The sequence below is a fragment of the Paroedura picta genome, chromosome 1, assembly GCF_049243985.1.
Source record: "Paroedura picta isolate Pp20150507F chromosome 1, Ppicta_v3.0, whole genome shotgun sequence".
NCBI lineage: Eukaryota > Metazoa > Chordata > Lepidosauria > Squamata > Gekkonidae > Paroedura > Paroedura picta.
This window is the reverse complement of record NC_135369.1, coordinates 113,196,673-113,221,584: the sequence shown is the minus strand read 5'-3', so window position 1 is coordinate 113,221,584 and position 24,912 is coordinate 113,196,673. Positions and strand designations below refer to the sequence as shown.

Below are 24,912 nucleotides of genomic sequence, written 5' to 3'. Positions count from 1 at the left end.
ATGGAAAGGAGGGGAAAGATGATACCAGACATATACATAGGCTTCCTATCAGAGATCATCTTTCAGTTTGTACTACCCTATAACAACCCTTTGCAGTGATACCTCAATATTCTCATATCTCAGAAGCTGTGAAGTCAGTCCTGGTTTGGATGGGAGGCTACCAAGGAATACCAAGGTTGTAATGTAGAGGCATGCAATGGCAAACCACCTCTGAACATCTCTTGCCTAGAAAATCCTGTGGGGTGCCTGTGATTTAATGGCAAAAAATTAATAACAATCCTTTAGGAAACATGTGTTCAAGAAGGTTCCATGTGCTTGTGGCAGATATTAAGAAGTGTGCCATATCTGAACTCTTTTCATAACAAAACAAAAAAGCAATGTCAGAAAAGGAGTAGGCCAAGGCCACATGCTGTAGACATCAGCCACTATTATAAGCTGGTGATGTAATTAGTTTGCTGGCCACTGTGCTGAAAATACATTGCCACCTTTGTCATAGGGAATCCGGCCAATGAAATGCTCCCAGTGCCTCTGAGAACAGGATGGAAGTGGTGACAACTAGAGATAGGCATGAACCAGTTCACAGCCTTAAACCTATCACAAATGTGGCCAATTAGTGCTCTACCAAATCCAGGTCCAGAGGAGGTGCTTCCCCAAAACATTTCCTGGTTGGGTTTGGGGTTTGTTCAGGCCATTTAAAACCTTAGTTTTATTTCCCCCCCCCCTTCCAAACAGAGGGAAATTAAATTGATTTCTAGACCAGCTGGCAGCCATTTTGGCACTCCATTTCACTTCCCTCCACTTCTAGGGTAGGTGGGTGGGGGAGAAAAATAACCTAGCCTAAACCCAGCAGGTTCATTTTAGGATCATTTGTTTATGGAAATACCATAAACTCCAAAGTAACTGGAATTTTCTGGTTTGTGCCCATCCCTAGTGACAACCATAGCCAATGGCAACTAACATAACATACAAGTATCCTCCTCACTTTGAAAGATACGGAGCATGCCTTCTCCTCAGATGCTACCTACAAAGGGAACACAGATCCATAAGCTGATTCACATTTGCTTTATTAATGGCCTCAGGCATAGGCAATAACAGTGTAAAACCAATACAAAATTCTTGCACCACAGCCACTAACGTGAAGCTTGCAAGATGACAGCAGTTTCATACAATCCTGTCCCCCTTCAGGTTATGATGCCATTCTAAAAGTCAAGCATCACAGAAGTACAACAATATGTGAACTCGTCCAGCCTTCCAGTTAAGATCTTCCTAACAAGCCCTCTTCTCCAAACTTTGAGGCAAGCGGGCAACCAGAGACAGGGCTTTTTCAGTAGTGGCACCTTGCCTATGGTATGCATTTCCCTTTTAGGTTCACTTGGTACCCACATTACTCTTTTAGTCATCAGGCAAAAATGTTTCTATTTACCCCAAGCTTTTAATTAATAGGAACCAGTTTTATAGTAGGTTTTTACTCTGAATACTTAATTTTAAGCTTCTCCGTTTCTTGTTGGAAACTAAAAAATGTGCATTCCCTGAAGCTTGGCAATATGCAGGAGCAGAGGCTCTTGTTGGCAGCATAATGACATCACTGGCAACTAATGGTTGTCACTCCCCATAAGCCTGCAAGTGACATCAATGTGCCACTGGGAGATGCCAGCAATGCTCTGACATTTGGGCAAAAATCTATGGTTTAATACTGCAATTTCCCTTTTTCCCACCATTCCCACCCCCTGGGCTGACAAGCTGAACAGCAGTGGAGGATCCCATATTCTCTCAGCAGGAGAATGGCATCCCTACTAACATAACAGAATCTCAGCAATTGATCAGGGGCCTCACCAGAGCCATAGCCATGGATGGGCAGGAAAAGGTGGTGCCCACCCTGAAATTTGTTCTGCCTGATCATGTGCCCACCCACTAGCCTTGTGGTTCCCAAAGGCATAGCCAGTTTATCCACGTAGCACATGTAGGACATGCTATGGGCCCTGCATTTTCAGGGGCCTGTATGTCCCCCCCTCCCACCCAAAGGGCCATTTACCTCCCAGTGCCAAGGGAAGGAAGCTAAAGGAAGCCAGTGAGGCTGCAGCTCTTTACAAACTTTATACAGTGACTGATAGGAGGCAGAACAAAAAGACAGCCTACCCTGCCTTATTAACTTCATCTCCTGGTTGTATCTGGCACCTGGGAGGGGGGCAGGGATTCTTGGTTTCCTTGTTGCTGTGCATGGGAGATTTCAGACCAGAACCAGCATCTTCCTCCCAAGCACAACCTTCATCTCCCCCAGCTCATGCCTGCTTGGACACAGTGCATCATCCACACAATCATTTATGATTTGTGCTGTTCTGGAAAGCAATAACCGTTGGCCACCCACATTCCAGAAGCCTCTGTTCTGGCTTGGGGAAGCAAGCAGTTGAGAGGTCTTCTCATGAACAAGCATCATTCTTCAGGTGCTGCTGCCTTGTCATGCTTCCCTCATTTCTCTGCTCTCCATCCCATCCCAGTGGTAAATAATTGCTACATTGCATCTAGGGAGTAGGGACTGAACAAAGGTGGTATGCTCAAATGATGGTGGTTGGGTTGGGGGGGGTGTAGGACAAAAGCCCCCCAAGGCATTTGCCTAGAGGAACATTGTGTTGAAGGATTTCTTTAAAGTATGTTTTTGTCCACTGTTTCCCTCTGAATCAGCAAAAGAATGGAAGGGTTCAGCTTCATTCAAAAGTGCTGAAAAGGGCTTTAATTATTTAGCTTTCGGAGAAATGCCTTTTGATGGCAAATTTCAAAGTGAATCATTTTTGCTTTATCTGACAAAGGGTGCATGCACACTAGAGCTTCTACCATTAATAAAATCTTGTTGGTCTTATAGTTCCCACTGGACTCATACTTTGTTCATTTTCTGTTTCTTTTACCTAGCTTGTTATACCACATTGCTCTGTGTTGAAGGATGCAGTGTGAGACCTAAGCAAGTTTGCCTGTACCTTCAGCGGTGCCTACTCCTAGGTTACTGTGGATAGGGCTTGGTGTCTTAAAGCTGCCACTGGATTCAAAATTTGTTCTGTTTTTCTGCTTCAGACTAACATGGCTACAGAACAGATAACGCTCCTACAAGCACACAAATCTGAAATGATGCTGGTGATAGGTTGTACTTAAGTGTTTTGCAAAGCAGGAGACAAAAATGGGTTTTCTTTTTAGCCAGGAAACACAGAAATCACCTGGTAGTCATTGTATTAACTTTTAACAGTGGAGATATACTGAAAATGTTCCATGAATTGTAAAATCAGTTGAAGGCCAAACTGGATAGTTTTGCAGTCTCATGCTGTTCCATTTGTCAGATACTTTTCTTTAGCTGTATAATAACAGTAGAAAGTTATTTAGGAGTGTGTGTGTTTGTGTGTGGAGGGGTAAATTCCACCAATTTTCCCTTCCCCCTGTATTCAATCTGTAAAACATTTTTGAGAAAATACATAACTCTGGCTTACATATTGGGTTATTTGGCAACAGTTCAATAACTTCAAGTATTTAAAAGGCTGCCATATTGAGGATGGAGCAGAGTTGTTCTCTCTTGCCCCAGAGGGATGGACCAGAACCAATAGGATGAAATTAATTCAAAAGAAATTCCATCTAAACATCTGGAAGTAGTTCCTGACAGTTAAAAGCTGTTTCTCAGTGGAATAGGCTTCCTTGGGAGGTGGTGGGTTCTCCATCTTTGGACATTTTAGAAGCTGGATAGCCATCTGATGGAGAGGCTGATTCTGTGAAGGCTTAAGGGGGTGGCAGGTTACAGTAGATGAGTGATAGGGTTGTGAGTGTCCTGAATAGTGCAGGGGGTTGGACTAGATGACCCATGAGGTACCTTCCAACTCTATTATTGTATGATTCTATAGATAGGCAGTGAATATTTATTTATTTATTTATATGCCACCTTCCTCGAAGACTCATGGCGGCTTACAGGAAACAGGATTATGCACTATGTAGAATATACCAGGGCTGCAGCTATCCATTCAAACTATTTATTTATTAAATATGTTTCCAAATAGTTAAGAGTAATGCACCATTATTCTCAGGATAAATGCAGGCCTGCTTAAGCCTGCTTATTGTCAGGAAAGGCATTCAGTCAGGAAGGAACTAACTGAATCAGCTCTAGCAATTTTACCTCTCCCCCTGTCAAGACAGACATTTCCTGCACATTTCCCCTAGAGATTTACTCTTATATTTTTCTGTGAAAGCTGGGAAGTTGCCCTTATATACCCCCCATAGTGATGGGCCTGGCTTAAGAGGCAGATTAAGCATGAAAAAAGCCTCTACATAAGTATAAAATGTGTATATTTGAATTAACTTTAACAACAAATATATATTTAAAAGAAACTGAATTCCCCAAGGTATATTGCCCTTGGCTCCCCCCACCAGCCTGATTCCAATACTAGAAGAAGCCAAGCATGAAAATGCCCCCCAAAATACAACTTAGACAGGTGAGGAGGGGAGGGAGCAGAGATAAGCTACCTATATGGACAGTATGCATCCCACCATTTGTTGACTTTGTAGATCTTATATTTTTTACTCACCACCTCCCACTGCAGCTCACTGAGCATCCCAGATTTTTATTCTTGAGTAGATGATCAGGAACAGCATCAGGGGCAAACTGAGGAGTCTTAAATTGGGAGGAGATTAGGGAAACTATCCCTCTGTTTCAAAGACTTAAGTGACACTAACTCTTCAGAACTATCTGGTGCCACCCACATACACGCTTTCCTGTGAATAAATAAATATGCCTGTCTGCATCATATCTCATTGGGTCTCAAACCAGCCTAGAACTGCAGTCAAGAGCAGAATCTGCTTTCTGGATATCAAAGAAAGTTTTGTCGATGAAGCACAGAGAATACTGAGGAGAGCATACATTCAGGAAAACCCAAAATAAGTCAGACCATTCACAAGCAAGTGCTTTTGTGTGGTCTCTGAGGTAGAAGGTACTGATGATGTAAGCATGTGGGATAACTATGGAGACCTCCCACCTCCCTCTTAGCTCTACCTGACATCATTTAACTGGGCAATGGCCAAGTGCAAACTGTTTCAGAATTAGAGCAATGGCTCTGCCCACCGTGATCCAAGATCTAATGCTGTCTTCCTGTGCTGCAGTTAGGCCCATCTGGGTAAAATAAAGAACCAGTACAACCATGAAGAACCATGAAGATAGTTTCAGAGGTTAGTCATGTTGGTCTGCAATAGAAAAGCTAGATTTGAGTCCCGTAACACCATGGAGACTAACAAGATTTGAGGGATATACACTTTTGAGAGTTAAAGTTCTTTTTGTCAGACACTAGTGGGAAAGGAGCTTTGACTTTCAAATTTTATACCCTGGAAATCTGGTTGGTCTCCAAGGTGCTCCTAAACTTGAAGCTAGTACAACCCATGTCATCTCTGGCTTGGTTCTTACAGTCATACCAGCTGTGAGATCAGGATGCCCATAGGTCCAGTTACTGTATTTTTTTCCAGGAGAGTAAATTACAGCTTTGGGAATCCCCAGTTCTGATAAGACAGTTTTATTGTATGGTCAACAGCATTTTTTATGATGCATTAATTTGACTGGGAAATGTAGGAACTGTATCTTTTTAATTAACAGTCTCTTCAACATCCGAGAACTAGTCTCAATTACTACAGTCAAAAAGAAAGCCACTTTTTCAATTATATGTAGATTTTCTACAGCAAGAGAAAGGGTAAGCTGTTCAGTTGAACATCCTAGAGTTTTGGGTGAATGCTAGAGTGTCACCCCTACATAATGACTGGGGCTCATGCCAATTGTGTGCATAGGGATATGGAGAACCAGAGTTTGGCGCCCCCTGCTCTAGAGCCATAGGTAAGAGTAGAGTAATTTGACTAGTGATATTGTGCTGGATGAGACATACAACACTTCTCTCTGCTTTCCACCCATCCTGCCCATATTCTCCAAGCTGCTGGTTGCCCCGAATAACAGCCCTGGACAAGCGGAGATATTTAGTCCAGGAAACCAACATAAAGGAAAGAGCTGAATCTTTGGTGTTGTAGCCCTTTCACAGATCGTCCAGTGTCATGTTTAGTCTGGCCCTCTGTGGTGCATTTAGGCAACTCACTGCTGAACAATCTTAACTGAACTAGATGATCAATAAAAATAGTGAGTGCTGTTCCACTTTTCCTTTAAGATAGTGTCCAAGGACACAAACTGGATAAAAAGAACTAGTAAAAATGAAAGTAACAAGTAAATAGTAAGCAATAAAACACTGAAACCGAAGCCATGATGGCCGAAGCCATGCCAGATATCAGCACAGATTTTACATAGCACCCAAAAGGTGACAGCATAAGTGCCAGCTGAATGTGTGTGTGTGCGAGGGGAATAAGAACTAGGATGTCATCACAAAAAAGATCCTCTTTCAGGTAACTGTTAGGTCCATGTGATACCAGAGCATATAGAAATCTGTCACTTGCCAAAGGGAAGTATGACCAAAGGGAAGTGGCCTGAAGAGGTTACTGAATTAGTTACTTCCCCGCTGTTTCAAGATGACCTCTGATAACACACCCTCAATGCAAGGAAAGACTCAGTCAGCAGTCATCCCTGTCTTCAGCCTATTGTTTCCCCAGATATCATCAGTAATTCATACCTGGTTCTTTGTTCACCCACTAGATTTGCCAGTGACCAGTTCACTCCAGTCACTCACCCCCTTCTATGTGCCACTGTTGCATCTATAATTTTCTTGCTTGGCAGTTAGGATCAATTGACCAGTAAGATTCACACTTTTTGGCTACTAAAATCCTGGCTTTGGACCCCACTAGATACTCACCTTCTAACATTTTTACATTACAAATATAGTTTCCCCAAACTTTGCAGCAGCCAGCCCCATAAATGTACTAGCTTGATCACAGGACCCTTGGAGATATTGAATGACCTTTATCTCTGCCCTACTTCTTCCTTCTTCAGTCTTCTTTTAACCTAGACCCCCAGGAACCCCTCACCATAGCATACAAGCTTGTATGTTTCTATTGATTAGGTGTGAGTTTGTCTAGGGTTGAGATTTGCTGTGAGTGTATGTGTGCTTTTCTGCATGTGTTGTTTCCTCACTTGTATGCCCATACTGCATTGAGTTTCCCTCCCTTTCCCACATGTGTTTTGTTCCCTCTAGTGGTCATTTCAGTATTTCATCACTGTATCTGGTTTATTTATAAGCACTTTAGAAGTGTGCACAAATAATTCAAAGATACAGTGCTGGATTAACAAATCGACCACTAGAGGGAGGAAAACATGTGTGGAAAAAGAAAAAAATGCAATGCAGCTGAGCACAGATGCAATGAAATTAAGATGTGAGGGAAAAGCCAATGTGAGTCTGTGGCTCTCTGAGTGCCTCCTCCATTTCTTGATCTATTTTTCTGAATAAAGATTTAGGCTCTGCATGCTTTGTTTCTGGAGACCTCCCTCATTCTCATAGACAGGTGCTACTACCCAAATTCTGGACCATGGTACATATAGGCAGTGGTTCCTAATTTGAAATTGTCTGGATACATGTGTGTGTACTTTGACATCCAAAGCCTGGCAGTCACACACATGTAGGGCATTTGGATAGCACTTGCAGGGGGGCATTTGGGGAAAGGATTATTGTAATTCAGAGGCAGATTAATATGCTAGCAAACTATTCTTAGAATACCAAGACCTCAGAGTGCTTAGGGTTATAAAGATATTAGCACTGTTAGTTGTTCCTGGATACAGACTTGGAGTCAGTAAAATTATTTTTAAAGCTGTAGATATATTCCTAGTCAAAAGTCTGTTAGCCATATTGTTGATCAGATGTCATTTTGAACAGTATTCAAAAGCATGGACTGTGTTAACCCATGAAGTATGATATAATAATAAAACCTGAATTAAACCATTACATGCATAAGAATGGCAAGATCACTTCTGTCTGAATGGGGTTACAGGGAGTTTATTAGCTAAAAATTGTTAACCAGAGTATTCAATGGTAAGATTGAATTCTGTCCAGAACAGAAGAGACTCCTGTTCCAGCAGAACCTCTTTCTTGCATGAACTGAATTTCTTTAACTTAACTTTTCCTGAAAAATAATCCCCTTCCCTTCCCAATATTGTAATGGTTGAGGAAATTATGTTTCACTGTACCTGAAGAAGTGCATTTGTATACAAAAGCTTTTTAAAACTTTTTTCTTCAAGATGCCACTGGACTCAGACTCTGTTCTCTTGAATGTTTATTTGTTACTCTTCATCCAGCCCATTACCAACTCCAAATATCAGTTTAGAATAGCTAATGATTCACCCAACAAAGATAGAAAGGTATAATACAAATGAATATTATCAGCATGATGACTCCTCACTTCAGAATTCTAGATAACTTCATGCAGTGGTTTCATTTACACATTAAATAATGTGCAGAGGGAGGGAGAGATCAGGCATTAAAACCATGGAGCTGAAGTATACTGCTATAGCACTACTTTCAGGAAATTGCCTGAGAAGTAGGGGCTTATCTGCACTGAGCTTTTATAGCTCTGTTGGGCTCAGTTTAAAAAAGCCATCTGCACCGCCTGCCCCTGATTTCCACTCTGATGCTGCTCGCCCCCCCCATCTGCACAGCTGTAGTATGACTCTGCAGTCACACTACTTATTCTTCAGCATATCCAAGAGTGGATTTTTCCTGCTTCAACAAGGAACTGCAAGCCCACAGCATTCTCTTTCAAATACAGATGCCTTTGGAGCTTCTTTCCCCCCTTCTCCATGCCTCCAGCACATATATTGTGCTGAAGTCTCTGCTTATTGGTTGGCTCCCAGCAGCAGTCCCTTTGCTTTCTGGTGCTGCCTAAAATCTATCTGAGCTCTTTAAGTACTGCGAAAAGTACTCATACAAGAAACAGTTAAAGATCAGCACACATGTACTTCACAGGGGACAGAGAGGGGAGAAATGGTTTGCTCTCTCCTTCCAAGCTTGGCAATTTATTTCTTAAATTTCAGAGGAGACATCTGGAAAAAACACCAGAAAACAGTGTGCTCATCAGTAAAGACTTCCCCTCCCCCACACTTACAATCATTTTTAAAGAAAGCATTGTTAAGCCTCCCCTTAACTTTCTACAAGAAGCACTAAAGTGCAAAATGCAAAGCCTGGAATTGAAAACCCTGCTTCTGCCAAAAAACAATCAACAGACCAATTAACAGCTGGCTGGAGCTTGACACAACCTCCCTTCCTCCCCCCTGCATTTAGCTAAAAGGTGCCTACAGGTGCTGGCACACACCTCCCCCCCTTTAAGCAGGGAGGAGAGAAGAGACTGACGTATGAGCGAAAGCTATTTTGAGTCAGAAAAAAGGAATATTGCAGATCTGTTGTAAGACCTGGGTTCAGATCGATCAGAATTTGGCAGGAATGAGAATGGAAAGAAACTGTGACTGCAGACAGAATCCAGGATTGATCTCCACTGTCAAATCATCCAGAAATAATACTAGTCTTGATGGTATTAAAACCCACTAAGATCCAAGAGAATAAAAAAATGCACCCCCTGATACAGATTATCCATCAGTGTGACTAGAATAGTTTCTGTCCTAAAACAAAATCCCAATGGAAACAGGCCCAGATTGTCAGTATCATCCAGTAGCACCTGAAGCTGTATTCACCTCTTGCTTGAAGATTTCCCTTCAGTCTTTGGAGACAGTTTGTTCATGATTCAGGCTGATATCTTCAGAAGTGGCCTCACAATCACTTCCTTAAATCTGTGAGAACTACTTCTGTCAAGGAAGCATTCATCACTCCTGAACCCAACTCGTGACTCTCCTCTGGCTAAATGTAAAGCCAAGAAGGGTAAGGATCAGGCATGCATGCAGTGGGCTGCATTCTCCAAGCATCAAGTCAGCACCTCCAGGTAGCAATAACTGTAATTCATCCAAAAGACCTTGATTAGGCAGTGCACTGGGAACATCCTATATTTCCATTGTATCCAACATTGAGTTTGTATCTAATGGATGTGAGCAATTTTATCTGCAAAAAAATCATGATAGACTATCAAGGGCTTGAGGTGGTCAATATGAGTTATTGTAACTCAAAAGTAACTCAAAGATTACTTTCAAACTTGTAAAATTCCACTAGACAGTAAAAAGCACATGCAGACGATAAGTGATGGAAATGTGATTCCTCTTTGCTATCACTGAGAAGGTCTTCAGATGTTCTAAGTTGTGTGTCATATTTGTTTTAAGTTTTCCTCCATTTGTGCTGTGCTCATAATCCTGTGAACTTCATCACAATAAACTTTCTGGAACAATAAGAAGCCAATTTGGCTCCAGATCTTAGATTAATAAGATTATTTGTATCAACAAGCTTGGTAGTTGCCATATTCCCAAGAGTGACAATAGATTCAATAGAACCACTGGGCATGTCAAGAGGAGAATTCTCCACTACCATCAGGAAACCAATGGGGTCCGTCAGGCTCCGAGGGCTGATAAACTGATCTAGTTCCCTCTTACCACAATATGGTTGTCTAAGGCACAAAAAGTCCCATCCTCAGCAAATAGTGGTGAAGATACAGATCTTTAAAATGTTCATTATTCTATATACCTTATAGGGTAGCAATCAGGAAAAACCAATTGCAGCTCTGCCCACTCCAATGTGGAGTTCCACAGGGAGTTGTTCTCTCTCCATCTTTATAGACTCTCTTGTCCAGCTGATCCAGTTACCTTCCTGGTACAATGAGCTCCTAGAGAACATCAGGGCCCTGAATGAGCTAATACAGTTTTGCAGGGTCTTTAAGAGCTTTTCTGCCAGACATACTGATGAGGCCAGTATGCCTGGGAGATCAAAATACCATATGGGCCTCCCTGACCGAGTGGGATCTCTGTTTTGGGGACTCTGCAGGGATCAAAGCTGGCTTTTTAGCAATTTTAATTTATTTATGTGTTTTTACTGGTTAATTTATAATGTTGTATGCCACTCTGAGATGACGGGCCCAAGAGGGCAGATTATAAATCTAAATAATTAATAGATAAAAGTCTAGTAAATACCCTAGAGTGTAGGTATGTTTCTGAGTCATTCTTGAAAAAGGATCTCCTAATAGATGTTGGTGTCCATAAACTGGGGGAATCGGGCTTAACACCAAGTGCAAGATTACTTTTCAGGCAGAGAGCCTTTTTAGCAATAGAGCTAGTAATGGATTTTAGAAGATACCTGGGTCTATCTGGAGCATCCAACATCACTAATAACATTCAAAATGGAGGCAGGGGTGATATGCAGAAAACCTGCTGAGGGATACGTGATTCAACAGACTCCCTCCCTCCTCTCAAACAACAAAACTATGCTGATGTAACAGTGAGAACTGAATGGACACAATCAGGAAAAAGATAACATTATCCTGTTCATCCAGCCGTATTACTGCGCCACAACCTCAGGTGTCTGCAACAGAGCAACCAGATGCAAAGGGCAAGGCTCCTCTATCTTTAAGGCTTGTGTGGGAAGTATAATTTTAGAAATTGTCGCTTATCCTGTAGGCAGTGGGGAAAGGAGAGAAAACTTGAACTTGCTGAAATTCCATCTTTCATACAATGTTAAAGATGGTCTGCAAGCTTGGGTTCAATTGGTAATAACATGCACAAATCGACTGTACAAAGGATACTAAGCACATGAAATCAACAATATAGAACTGTGAAATGGGAATGCCTTTTAGAGCTGCCATCCCCAACACACTGGCTGGAAGTCCAATTTAATACAAAAGACTGACTTTAATTAAATATGTACAGGATGGGGTGCAAACATATATTGAACTTATTTCTGATCCTGACAAGTCTTGGCCCTATGATAGAACTCATTGAAAGCTTGTCACTCTCCTCAGTTACTCCAGAAATGAAAAGAGGGTTTTTTGTTTACTTCTACCACTGTGCAACCTTTATATGACCTCATTAGAAATTAATCACCACAGCTGCTCCTAGCTAAGACTTTACATTTATTTTGATCAACTACTGCAGTAGTCCCATGAGATTTACACTGGAATTTCTTCAAGGGGAAAATGTCATAAATGTGTGCTCAGAATAACCATCCTCAGAAAGAGTCCAGCTTCATAAGGGAAGCAGTTTTTCACCTTGACCAAATTCTTAAAACTTTTTTCATCTTTTGAAAGGCAGCCATGAGATCAGAGAAAAACAAAGGGTAGGGGGAACCAACCTGAAAATCAAGCCAGGAACCCAGAAGCTAAGCAACTAAAAAAAAAAAGTATTATATTGTGTGTGTGTGTGTGTGTGTGTGTGTGTGTGTGTGTGTGTGGCGGGGGGGGATTAGTTGTTAAACTTTGGGTTCTTGGCAGGAAGCCATGATATCTCCTAATCAAAGAACATTCTTCCACACCATGGCAGGTAATTTGTACAAGAAGACCTAATCAACAGAATGTGCAGCCTTCAACAACACTATTAGCGGTGGCCTTTTCCAGTTGCGCTTTTAGAAAAATATGCCAAGACAAAAGCACTGCAATTCAGAGTGGAGCCCATGGGTTCTAGATTAGGTGAATGTCTGAAGACAACAGAAGTTCCTACCTCCTTACCAAAATGTACTGTTGGGCAGTTATTAAAAGCAAAGACAATGAAGGGTTGCTCACAAACAGTTACTTTCACTAATTTGCAATACAAAAAAACAAGTTTGTTTGTGAATGGAATACCATATATTAATAATATATCCCCTCAAGATGGTTAGAAAAGGGATATGGAACACCAAGAAGATTATGAATTTCAAGAGGAATCAATTATGCATTTTGAAAGAAATACACTATAGATAATGCCTAATCTCTAATATGCCTGCTTCTGAAGTTCTGAATTCATCTGATGAGGTATAGTATGGAAAACAGACCTTGCATATTTGAACAGAAGGTCCCTATTTATATGTTACCTGACAACACATATCCTGTTCTTTCTGCGAGTGGATCTGTCCCATACATTTTCATCACTGAAAATGAAGTATCTGGGATCCCTTCCCAGAGTCTTGGCTTCATCCACACAAAAACTTACCAAGCTTGCAGGCTGGATAGAATTGGATACTTCTGACATTACTCACTATGGAACAGGCCTGCATATCTTTTAAGTCACCAAGCCAAACACAGCCCAATATCATGATATAAGCCTTCTGAGTCCCCTGCCTGTCTCAGATTGTGAAACTAAGGGTGTAGTCAGGCACCTGCCTGGCCATAACACATGGGTGGGAGTCTGCCTATGGCGTGGTGAGTCACAAGTAGTATATGCTTCACATAGAGACATACAAAGTTTAAAAAACTATTTATGTGACTACTTTGAAAGGCATGCATAAATTGTTCAAAACTGATCTCCAGATGTGCCATTCATTTGTTCTACTTTTCCCCTAGTTTCAGGAATTGCTACAGCCTTTCCAGGCAGAATAAAGAATAGCTAGAGACAGGCAAGACTTAAGGAACACAGAAAGTGAAGCATATAGTCCTATCTGATCTATGATGGCCTCAAGCAGGAGGAAAATTCTTGCATAGTTTTCCATCTCATTCCAGCTGTGGTCAATACAGACAACAGCTATACTAATATTCATAGCATTTTGGAGACAGGCCACTATCAAACATTATTCTGATTTTATCACACCCTAAACTCCTGTTCATTGAAACAGAGCCAACACACCAGAGAACTGTTTCCATATTAGGGGCCTATACATTCACAACTCTAAAATGATATTAGAAGCTTTCTCTGCTTATCACTTATCTGAAATTAGGCAATCTCCAGAGAGATTCTTTGTACACCTTCCTTGATCTGGACCAACTTCACTTGGGTGGCATTTGGACATGGCAACAAATCTTAGTTCAAGAAGAACTAAGAAAGAAAAGGGAAATGGAGGTAAATGGAGGGAAGGACAGAGCTCTAAATAAGAGTACCTCCAGGTTACTAGGCACTGTAGATCAATCATCAGAAAGGCCAAAGCTTGGCCAGGGAAGCCCATTGTAACAAGAAAAAAATTTCAGTTATGTGAGGAGCAAACGAAAAGGAGGCAATAGACCACTGTTGGGTGCAGATGGACAAACTCTAATGGAGGATGCAGAGAAAGCAGAAAGGCTTAGCGCCTATTTTACATCTGTATTTTCCCACAGGTCAAAGGATTTAGGCACATCTAGAGATGGCAGTGAGCCTCTTGTGGTGCAGAGTGGTAAGGCAGCGATATGCTGTCTGGAGCTGTCTGCCCATGAGGTTGGGAGTTCGATCCCAGCAGCCGGCTCAAGGTTGACTCAGCCTTCCATCCTTCCGAGGTCGGTAAAACGAGTACCCAGCTTGCTGGGGGGTAAATGGTAATGACTGGGGAAGGCACTGGCAAACCACCCTGTATTGAGTCTGCCATGAAAACGCTAGAGGGCGTCACCCCAAGGGTCAGACATGACTCGGTGCTTGCACAGGGGATACCTTTACCTTTACCTAGAGATGGCAGTAGCCAAGGGATAGTGTCTGGGTGGCAGGTTGACGTGGACAGAGAGGTTGTCGAGCATTTAGCTGCACTGGATGAGTTCAAATCCACTGGGCCAGATGAAATGCACCTGAGAGTGCTCAAAGAACTTTCCAGAGAATTTGCAGAACCCTTGTCCATCATCTTTGGGACCTCTTTAAGGACTGGAGATGTCCCAGAGGACTGGAAGAGAGCAAACGTTATTCCGATCTTCAAAAATGGAAGGAAGGATGACCCAGAAAACTACAGGCCAGTGAGTCTAACTTCTGTTGTGGAGAAGATAATGGAGCAGATATGGATTTGTCTCCAACAGGTCCTGTCAGACCAACCTGGTTTCCTTTTTTGACCAAGTGACAGGTTTGCTGGATCGTGGAAATTCGGTTGATGTCGTTTACTTGGATTTTAGTAAAGCTTTTGATAAGGTTCCCCATGATGTTCTGATGGATAAATTGAAGGACTGCAATCTGGATTTTCAGATAGTTAAGTGGATAGGGAATTGGTTAGAGAACCGCACTCAAAGAGTTGTTGTTAATTGTGTTTCATCAGACTGGAGGGAGGTGAGTAGTGGGATACCTCAGGGCTTGGTGCTCGGTCCGGTACTTTTTATTAATGATCTAGATGAGGGGGTGGAGGGACTACTCATCAAGTTTGCAGATGACACCAAATTGGGAAGACTGGCAAATACTCCAGAAGATAGAGACAGAGTTCAACGAGATCTGAACACAATGGGAAAATGGGCAAATGAGAACAAGATGCAATTTAATGAACATAAGTGTAAAATTCTGTATCTGGGTCAGAAAAATGAAAAGCATGCCTACTGGATGGGGGATACGCTTCTAGGTAACACTGTGTGTGAATGAGATCTTGGGGTACAGAGGAGAGTGACGTGGATTATCTGGGACCATGGGACCAAGCACTCTGAAGAAAGGTTGAGGGACTTGGGAATGTTCAGCCTGAAGAAAAGGACGGTGAGAGGGGACATGATAGCCCTCTTTAAGTATTTGAAAGGTTGTCACTTGGAGGAGGGCAGGATGCTGTTTCTGTTGGCTGCAGAGGAAAGGACACACAGTAATGGTTTTAAACTACAAGTACAGCGATATAAGCTAGATATCAGGAAAAAAAATTTCACACTCAGAGTAGTTCAGCAGTGGAATAGGCTGCCTAAGGAGGTGGTGAGCTCCCCCTCACTGGCAGTCTTCAAGCAAAGGTTGGATATACACTTTTTCTTGGATGCTTTAGGATGCATTAAGCAGGGGGTTGGACTAGATGGCCTGTATGGCCCCTTCCAACTCTATGGTTCTGTGATTCTGTGATCTGTTTGTTCATGACAGACACCATCTCAGTTTGTTGCCATAATCACGTACTTCCCTTCCTGTGCACCTCATGTTCAGAAGTCCAATACAGGCATTTGAGCAACCTGCAGTACAATTGTTACTCCCTTAAATCCACTGGTTGGAGGTACTTCATCCCCAGAAACCATAGTGGAAGCTTTCTAAACAATGGTTTAACCCTGGAATATAACCCTAGTTCCTGAGAAAAAATATTTAGCCCAGGAATCTGAATGTGACCATCACAATTAACTAGGGTTGCCTGTCTCCAGGTGGTGGCTGGAGATCTCTCATAATTGCAACAGTTTTCCAGACAAAAGAAATTCACTGTAGAAAATCAAAGATGGACTCTATGGTATTATACTGCAGTCTATGCCCAAACAGTGCCATGCCCAGTTTCCACTCCCGAAATCTCCAGGAATTTCACAGATGAGAGTTGACAACTATACAGTTAACAGTAATGAAAAGCAGACGAGTTCAATTGCCCTCCAATCATATGAGGAGAAGGAACATCAAGCCAGTTTCATGTCCACTACTAACAAACCGTCATTTCTGCATAACTTGTAATTAGTGTTTCTCCGTTGAGCCCATAATCATACAAATAAAATATCTATATCTTTATAAATAAAGATGCGTATGTATAACACATACCACAATATGTTTTTTGTAATACAAGTACATGTTCTGACTTAAGAAATTCTTTTGAAGAGATACATTAAAATTTCCCCCTGTTCTTGTTTTTGCCTCCAGTAGTAAAAACAGACACTGGGACAAGATTTTCAACTATATTTTATGCCAAAAAATTATTTTAAAAATATCTTATAAGAAAAAAGAAAGATCTGTTTTTTTCCAACTTACCTGGCATTCTTAGTGAGCACAATTTGGATTCATTTAAATGGAGAAGGGTTTTGCTTGCTTTTTTCTGTATTTGGCATGTAACATCAGGTTCTCCTTCTTGCAAACAAGTAGTCTTCAGTGTTTTTACAGCAGTGATTACTACAGAAACTATAGCTCTGGTACTTCTTATCTTGGAGGATGGACAAAATAAAGCAAACTGAAAACAATACTACAATGAATGGTACAAATGATGAAAAAAATCTACAGCACAAAGAACAGTGTGAAAAGGAAGACAAGCTTAAATATTGTTGTGTAAGAAAGGGAGGAAAATAATACAAGGATGAGAATAAGTAAAATGATAGGCTGGAACATCTGGGAAGGTAAATACAAAGACAAGATAAAGCTCTATTAATGACACAGCAAATGTATCATTTCAAGAAAAATCAGCAATCTATGTTCTGGTCCAGCAAAAATTCTGTCTGTCAGGTCCCACTGGCATCGAGGAAATAGGGTCTCAAAGAAGTTAAGTTTTTTGACATTATATATTTTGGCTAGGGAGCATGTTTTAAAAAATGTATTTTTCAAGTTCAGGTATACTGAACCAGAAAAAAAAGTATATATCTGAATCCCAATACCAGTATGATATTCAGATTCCATAAACGTTCAAGAATGCTGAATTTTTTTCAGCTCCATTATAGCCCATGCCTCTTGTGGCGCAGAGTGGTAAGTCAGCAGGCATGCAGTCAGAAAGCTCTGCCCATGAGGCTGGGAGTTCGATCCCAGCAGCCGGCTCATGGTTGATTCAGCCTTCTGTCCTTCCGAGGTCAGTAAAATGAGTACTCAGCTTGCTGGAGGGTAAACGGTAATGACTGGGGAAGGCACTGGCAAACCACCCCATATTGAGTCTGCCATGAAAACGCTAGAGGGCGTCACCCCAAGAGTCAGACATGACTTGGTGCTTGCACAGGGGATACCTTTACCTTTACCTTTATAGCTATGGGGAACATTATAGTCAATGGTCCCCACAACCTATAATAGAGAATAATTCTGGTGGTATCTGGGCTGGGGGGGGGCTTTTTTCAGGTAGAACCACCAAATTTGCGGCATAGCTGCTGGGCCTCACCTCAACATGCCCCCAGCTTTAAAAAGATTGGAGCAGGGATCCAATTCTATGGGCCCCCAAGGTCGGTGCTCCCATCCTCCATTGTTTCCAATACAGGAAAATGCATTTAAACTTTAAAGATAATGTGGTTCCTTTAAAATTTAAATGCCTTTTGCAAGTAGCAGCAGTGGTGCAAGTGAAATCCGAAGGCATTTAAAGGACTCACAGTCCCTTTCAATGCTTTCTCTGAGCTAAGAATTCACCCTTAAGGCACTCTTGGTTGAGGCTGGTGCAGAGAAGATCTGTGGGCCCCTCCTTGGCATAGCCAGACCATGAAGCTAACCCCTATTAACATCTACATGAGACACATCAGGGTCTGTCGAGTTAATGTGAGGGGAAGAGTCTGGGAGTTTTAGTTGTTTCTCTGTCAGGGGACTGTAAGGGTGGATTTTAATTGGGGTTTTATTGTGGGGGGTTTTACTCTATAACCCAACACGAGCCAGCTAGTCTGGGAATGGCAGGAAACAAATCAAATTAATAAAAATAAGTAAAAAATTTAAAGGGACTGATATCCATTTAAATACACCAACTATAGATATGGCAGTCCCAAAAGGTCCCAAATATTTTCAGGATTTTTCAGACTTGGCAATTTTGGACAACTGAAAAATAGCAAAATACTTGAGGCTGAATTAATACTCAAAAATACCAATAAAGTATTTTGGGGGTACTTTTTCAGCTTGAAATAGCCGAATGCACACTAATTTTATCTTAGCAGAGACAAATGTTCATTACTAGATATGCACTGACTACATTTCCATACACCTAAAATGACTGCGACATTTAATAATAAAATGCTGTCATGGTTTTAATATTGCCACTATGATTTAATTCTTAATCGGTAACCACATGAGCATATAATGCTGCTTGCAAGAGCTAAAAAGCATTAGATGCAATTCACTGGTAGAACAATATAAAAAGCTCTACATTCCAAAATGTAACTGTGGGTGGATCACACAGTTGCTAGCTGGAAACACTGTTGATGTGGCTGGAATGTTCATCCTACTGTCATGCATTTGATGTAAACCATGATGTGAGGAATGCCTGCATACGCCCAGTTCCCTTGACCCTTTAGCATATTTTTGAGGGGATAATATTGTGTAAACAAGACACATATGCAAACACCTTTTACTTTGCCCTGCTGCCCCAGAACACACAAGATCATTCCTGCTGATGATCATGGTGGGTTTTTTTGAAATGGCATTTAAAAAGTGCTCTGCTTCTATAGTCTTAATAGGCCAATATCAGATTTCTGTAGCAAGCCACAATCCTGGACACTTAAAAGTAACACTGCTATCCTAAGCAGAGTAACACGTTTCTAAAACCATTGATTTAAGTGGATTTAAAAGGTGTAACTCTGCTTAAGAGATGTGCTAGCAGAATATAAAAATTTGAAGGAAAAGATGACTGAATATTTGAGCCATATCTTTGGCTGAAACTTTTTACCTATATGGTTTATGAAGTAAAAATCTACCTGACTCACTGACAATGGTTCATCTGCACTTCGATCATCTGAAGACTTTGGAACTTCTAGCCTGTCAATAAAGGCCTGAAGTTCTTTTCTAAATGCCTTCATCTGGGCATTTATCCGATAAAGAAGTTCATGCTCCCGTATCCGACTCCCATCGTCTTCATCATCCATAAGTCCAAACAGGTCCCCATTGGCCACATAAATTCTTGCCTCTGCAATTATAGTGCTCGTGTCAGAAATCAGGCGGTCTATCGTCTTGCCAAGACGCTCTGCTTCACAGCGGATGTCCTTCATTTGTTGACGGTCTGTGAAACTTTTCTGCCACCCTGACGGGGTTGGGTAAAACGATCTAGTAGGGGTCAGGCAACGAATGTTGCGTACTTCCTCTGAGTCACTTTCTCCACCAATGGGCCCTTCTCGTTTGCGATGTGGGGGACGGGAGTCATCATCACTTTCTTTTTTCCCTGCATCGCTTTCAGCATCACTGTCTCTGGGACTGCCCCGGATCCCTAAGTGAGAGGCTAGGTCATAGCGCTGCATGTTGGACATCAGGACTCTGTTTTCATACTGAAGTTGCATGACTTTTCCACTGAGCTCATTGATCTGCATGCGAGCAGCTTTGAGTTCTTCCTGCAGAGCTTCCGTTTTGGCACTATCATGATGCCTTGAACTGTCATGAGCCCCAGATTTGTACTTGTATTTGTTTAGCTCTGTTGTGATCCGCTTATTTTGTTCTTCCACATCAGCCAAGTTTCTCCTTAGCAGTTCCGTTTCATCCTCGACTAGCTGAAGATGCTGTCGTAACTCTGACAGAGATTCACTCTGTTCCCTCATGAGGGGATTGGCTGTCCCTGAGAAATCATCTCCTCTTAAGTCATCAAGCTCTGCTTTCAGCCCTCTGTTTTCTACTTCCAGTTCCACTATTTTCCTTCCCAGAATATTGGCTTCTTCTTCTACTAACCTCAGGCGAAGCTTAAGTTCTGCTTCTCTTGTGGTAGGTGGGCCTCCAGCTTCCCCTTTGGGTAAGGGACTGTCTAGATCTCCATAAAGTGATCTATACTTTTGAAGGTCATGCTCAAATCTGTCCTTTTCCTTGTCTATTTTAGCCAACTTTTTCCTCATGAGGGCAGCCTCCTCTTTGACAAACTGCAACTGGCATTTCAAATCTTCATTGTCCTCCTCGTGGAAAAAAACACATTGACACATATTCAGTTTTTTCTTTACATATAAACAAGCCTACCTATAGCACTTCAACACCTACCAAAAAGATAGCCATGGTATAGAATCCTAGTTGTGCTGAACGCAACAGTTCTAAAGAAAGCACAGGCTGTCATTCAATCTACGGTAAACCCAGGACACTATTCTTCCACAGTATTAAATAATGAAAACAAAATCCTGATTCATCCACTAAAGGGTATTTCACATGCCATCACAAATCTGGGTATGCCGTCAAGTACATGCTCAACAGAAAGCTGCAGCCAATCCTGAAGAGTATACTGGATTTGGAAACATGTTAATCTTTTCATTATTAAGAGGAAGGGCATCACAATGGTATAAACATCACTTGTAGCATGTTCTCAAGGGAGTATAATGGAAACAGTTTAAAAATTGACCATTTCAATAAACACTGAAGAAAGATACAGATTTTAAATATTAGACGTTAAACTGCTATGAACTTCTGTAGATTTAATCACCATATACATGTGATTATACATCATACTATGAATTTTCTTAAACACACTTCTGCGTTTATTGACATACATTTCGAGATGTGAGTTATGGTCACATAAGTACTCCAAAAACAGTCAATATGGATTATTATGGCAAAGGCTGCACTCATATGAGGGAATGATGCCCTATATTGAGGCAAATTATTGGTCCAGGTAGCTCAATATTGTTCATTATGACTAGTAACAGCCCTCAAGGTTTCAAGCACTGAGCTCTTTTCTAACATCTGCTACGAGAATCCTTTAACCAGTACCACAACCTATCCCCATTTATGGAACTCCATATTTCATATTCAAAATGGACATAATATACCATGGGCTAGTCAGAATTGTTTTTAGCTTACTTCTGTAGGTGTCTGCTGTGACTTTTTTTCTGATTTCTGTAAGTCTTTACTTCCTCTTCTTTTCATAGACTGCTATGCAAGAAAGAACAGGTGTAAATATTTTTTATAAATATGTATACGATCCAAATCCATTCACTACACATGAACATTCAATTTTATACTTGTTGCTCTGCAAAAATAACACTGAAATGGATACGAACATTTAATTATTGTTATTATGTTATTATTTCCAATTTCTACTGCAATCAGACACATGCATCATGAGACTACAGGCCAAACAATCTTACAATTTTGGAAAATTGCAGTATTCAGCAATGTATGTACCAACCCTTTCTAATGCATATTACAGCACACTTTCCATCAGAGTCAATAAATAAGGCCAGTAGCTGCTAAGCAAAAATCCAGTCAAGCTGCTTGAGTTCACACTTCCTAGGGCATCCATGGTTCAGTTCTTCATATCTTCCTGGGAATCCAGTTCTTACAAGATTGTTTTACCTACCTGAAGTTTTTTGAAGCAATTTCCACACTGCTCACAACACTGCTTAGCACAGGTTCCTGGAAACTATGTTTTATTTAGTCTACAAAGAATACCTCTGTGCTCAGTGTCACCTTCACTGCCCGTGTTAAATATCATGAAGAGAAGGCCATAGAGTGTATATCACTAGCTGGTAACATTATTATATCCACAAAATGGAACACTGGAGGGAAACTTTGATCTGAACTGGGTGATAATAACAGACAGACTAAAGAGAAAAGTGAAACTGAACTTGCTCAAATTCTGAAATTCAGAATCTTCCACCATAGCAACTTAGAAGGACCACTATACTATTATATGAACTAAGATAATACTTCTAGTGATAATACCTCATCACTGATATAATAAAGTAATGCTTCATCAGTGAGGCCCAACTATTCTTTCATTTGATTTCTTCTTGATCTCTGTGTTTCCAGCTTGCTTTAAAATATCCTGACATTAAGAACAGAACAATGATTGGTCCATGAGAAGGTAGAGAAGAACTAATCTCTTTCAAGTAATCTTGAAAACATTCACACCCTCCATCTTCCAATTGGAAGCCAATCACCTATGGAACAAGGACAATTAGAGCCATGGAATTCTACCCACCCCAAATATCCAGTAGTTTCCAGTGCCACAAATGACTTAGCAGCCTATCTTTGAATTCCCATAACAGAAAGAGGCCTTAGTGTCCTGTCATTGTTAGAATAATTCAACTAAATCATATTAACATGCATCCAAACTACTGGTATAGATTCAAATTAAAGGTTTAGTCAAATCTCTACCATCATATGCTTCTAGTAATTAGGTTTCCAGGATCATCACCATCAATCATGCTTTAAATCTTTTTACATTACAGCAACTGAATGGCAGAATATTGTACCTGATAACTTTATTATTTCATTCTGATCCAAGATGAGGAAGCAAATGTCTAAAGACTGGTTCAGTCACTAATAAATAAATCACTCCATAAAAGGAAGCCCAAGCAAATCTGGGGATGCAGATGCATAGAAGATGTGACATCTGACCTGAATAGAAATGCCAGTCCCTAGGTGGGAGTTAGGGATCCTCCAGTTTTGCAACTCATCTCCAGGCAACGGAGACCAGTTCCCTTGGAGAAAATGGCTGCATTGCAGGGTGGACTCCATAGCATTATACTCCATTGAGGTCCCAACCCAAACCCCTCTCATATATATGACTGTGTGCAAATGGAGCTGCACTAAGTCCATTACTGTTTCCACTTTTACATCACTGGAACCAAACCACTATCAGGACCTATCCTGCTCTGCTACAAGCTGTGGCAAATTACATTTGTAAGAAAGTACAGTTATTATTCACAATGATGTGGATACTTTCCATCAGCACTTAAGATACACATTTTAACTTTTCATTGTCTGTTTACTTACACAAATACAAGCTGTAAACAGCAGATTTCCTGGTACACTATGGCGAGTAAGAATTGTCTCCAGGCTACCAGTCTGGTTTGTTCCTTTTCTCTCTCCAGATTCTGGCCTATCTGTAACGACTACTATGAGTCTGTGAGGAAAACTATCATTTGGGATAGCAATAGTTGCAAATATTTCCAACAATGTAGAGAGACAGTATGGTATAGTGGTTAAGAGCGGCAGCCTCTAATCTGGAGAATCGGGTTTGATTCCCCACTCCTCCACATGCAGCCAGCTGGGCGACCTTGGCCCAATCACAGTTCTCTCAGAGCTCTCTCAGCCTTAATTAGAATTGCAAGTTTATAATCTACCATAAAAGAATCTTATGTGTATCAAAGAAGATCTTGTATAGAATTAGCAGCTATGTTAATCACTGACACCTCAATGTGTTCATTATTTCCAATGTATCTATGCTGTCCCTCAGCAAAAAGCTTCTGGAATGACTTCTAATCGAATCGAATCGAATCGAATCGAATATAAAATCCATACAGGAACATTAACAACTGAGTCAATATAACAAGTATTAATGTACTATAAGGCAATATACATATCCAATCAACAACTGCATTCAGAAAACAACATAGTGTGTACATACATGCACACAACACACAAATAACCCACAGCTTGCATGAACAAATCTTGGTGTGGTGTTCAAAGCTAGAAAGACCAGGTGCCGGGTGAAGATCTGTGAGAAGGTTGTTCATATATGGACCTCCGAATTTGGAGGAAGGTAAGCATGGAGGCAAGCAATTCCTTAAGTACTCTGGGACCAGGCTATTTGGAGCTTTAAAGTTTACTTAGAATTTTGCTTGGATAAAATGGGTAACCAGTGATTTTTTTTTAAGTCCTGGTATAACATGACAGCAGTCGCTAAGTATGCATAGCCATGTTGCTGTATTTTGTACCAGCTGAAGCTTCCTAACTTCTAAACCATTTTCCAAAGCAGTTCCAAATCAAATGCCTTAATCAAATATGGATGCAATCAGAACATGGATAATGTAGCCAAAACATGCTTCTGCAGGAAGGTTCATGGGTGGCAAACAGAAGCTGGGTAAAGGAGCAACAAGCTACACTGGACACCTTGACCACCATCTGCAGCCACAGATATAACAGATCTCTAAGCCAAGAATATTGTAGGTGATACTAAATTCTGTTGAGTGATCCAGGAGCATAATCAGTATCACACTTTTCTGGTCTCTTTCTCAGCTATGTCTATCCATTTGAGTTCTTCTGGAGGGACTTCCCAATTGGTCCCACTTGTTCTGAAGGAGACATGTCCATCCTTAATGAAATGTTAGCTAATCGTAGGACTCAGCTGGTCATCTCACTTCAGCTACACTTCACTAACCAAGATGAATATGTTGGTATCAACATGGTAAGAGGTACTTCTCCAAGAAATGTGACCACATCCTCCATGTCACATGTCAATCTAGCAACTGATTCATTTAGGACTGGAGGCGAAAGGAAACCCCCCAAGAACTAAATTAGGTGCTTTTATCTTCTTTCACCAGTGGAAACAGCAATGGAACCAGACTGAGCATATCATGCTAAATTACTCACAGTTGTGATATTTTGTATATGTATATGCAGTGTACATGTATTTAAAATGTATTTCTGGGTAATTTCAATGATTCAATGCTATCTGATATCTATGAAAGGTG

The 24,912-nt window shown here is 41.0% G+C and overlaps 1 protein-coding gene across 7 annotated transcripts in view; it reads right to left on the bottom strand.

The window, feature by feature from the left end:
* Window positions 1-717: 717 nt before the first annotated feature.
* The window catches only part of MTCL3 (MTCL family member 3), a 39,125-nt gene continuing 14,930 nt past the window's right edge, over window positions 718-24,912 (bottom strand). Inside the window, exons 5-8 of one of the 7 annotated variants that reach the window (XM_077299946.1) lie at window positions 21,293-21,364; window positions 19,225-20,400; window positions 16,613-16,781; window positions 718-8,267 (exon numbers count right to left, since the gene is read on the bottom strand). In XM_077299946.1, the coding sequence (XP_077156061.1) occupies window positions 8,254-8,267; window positions 16,613-16,781; window positions 19,225-20,400; window positions 21,293-21,364 (1,431 nt within the window). In that variant the 3' untranslated portion in view covers window positions 718-8,253. The other 6 variants (XM_077353640.1, XM_077299940.1, XM_077353631.1 and 3 more) reach the window with 6 other exon arrangements.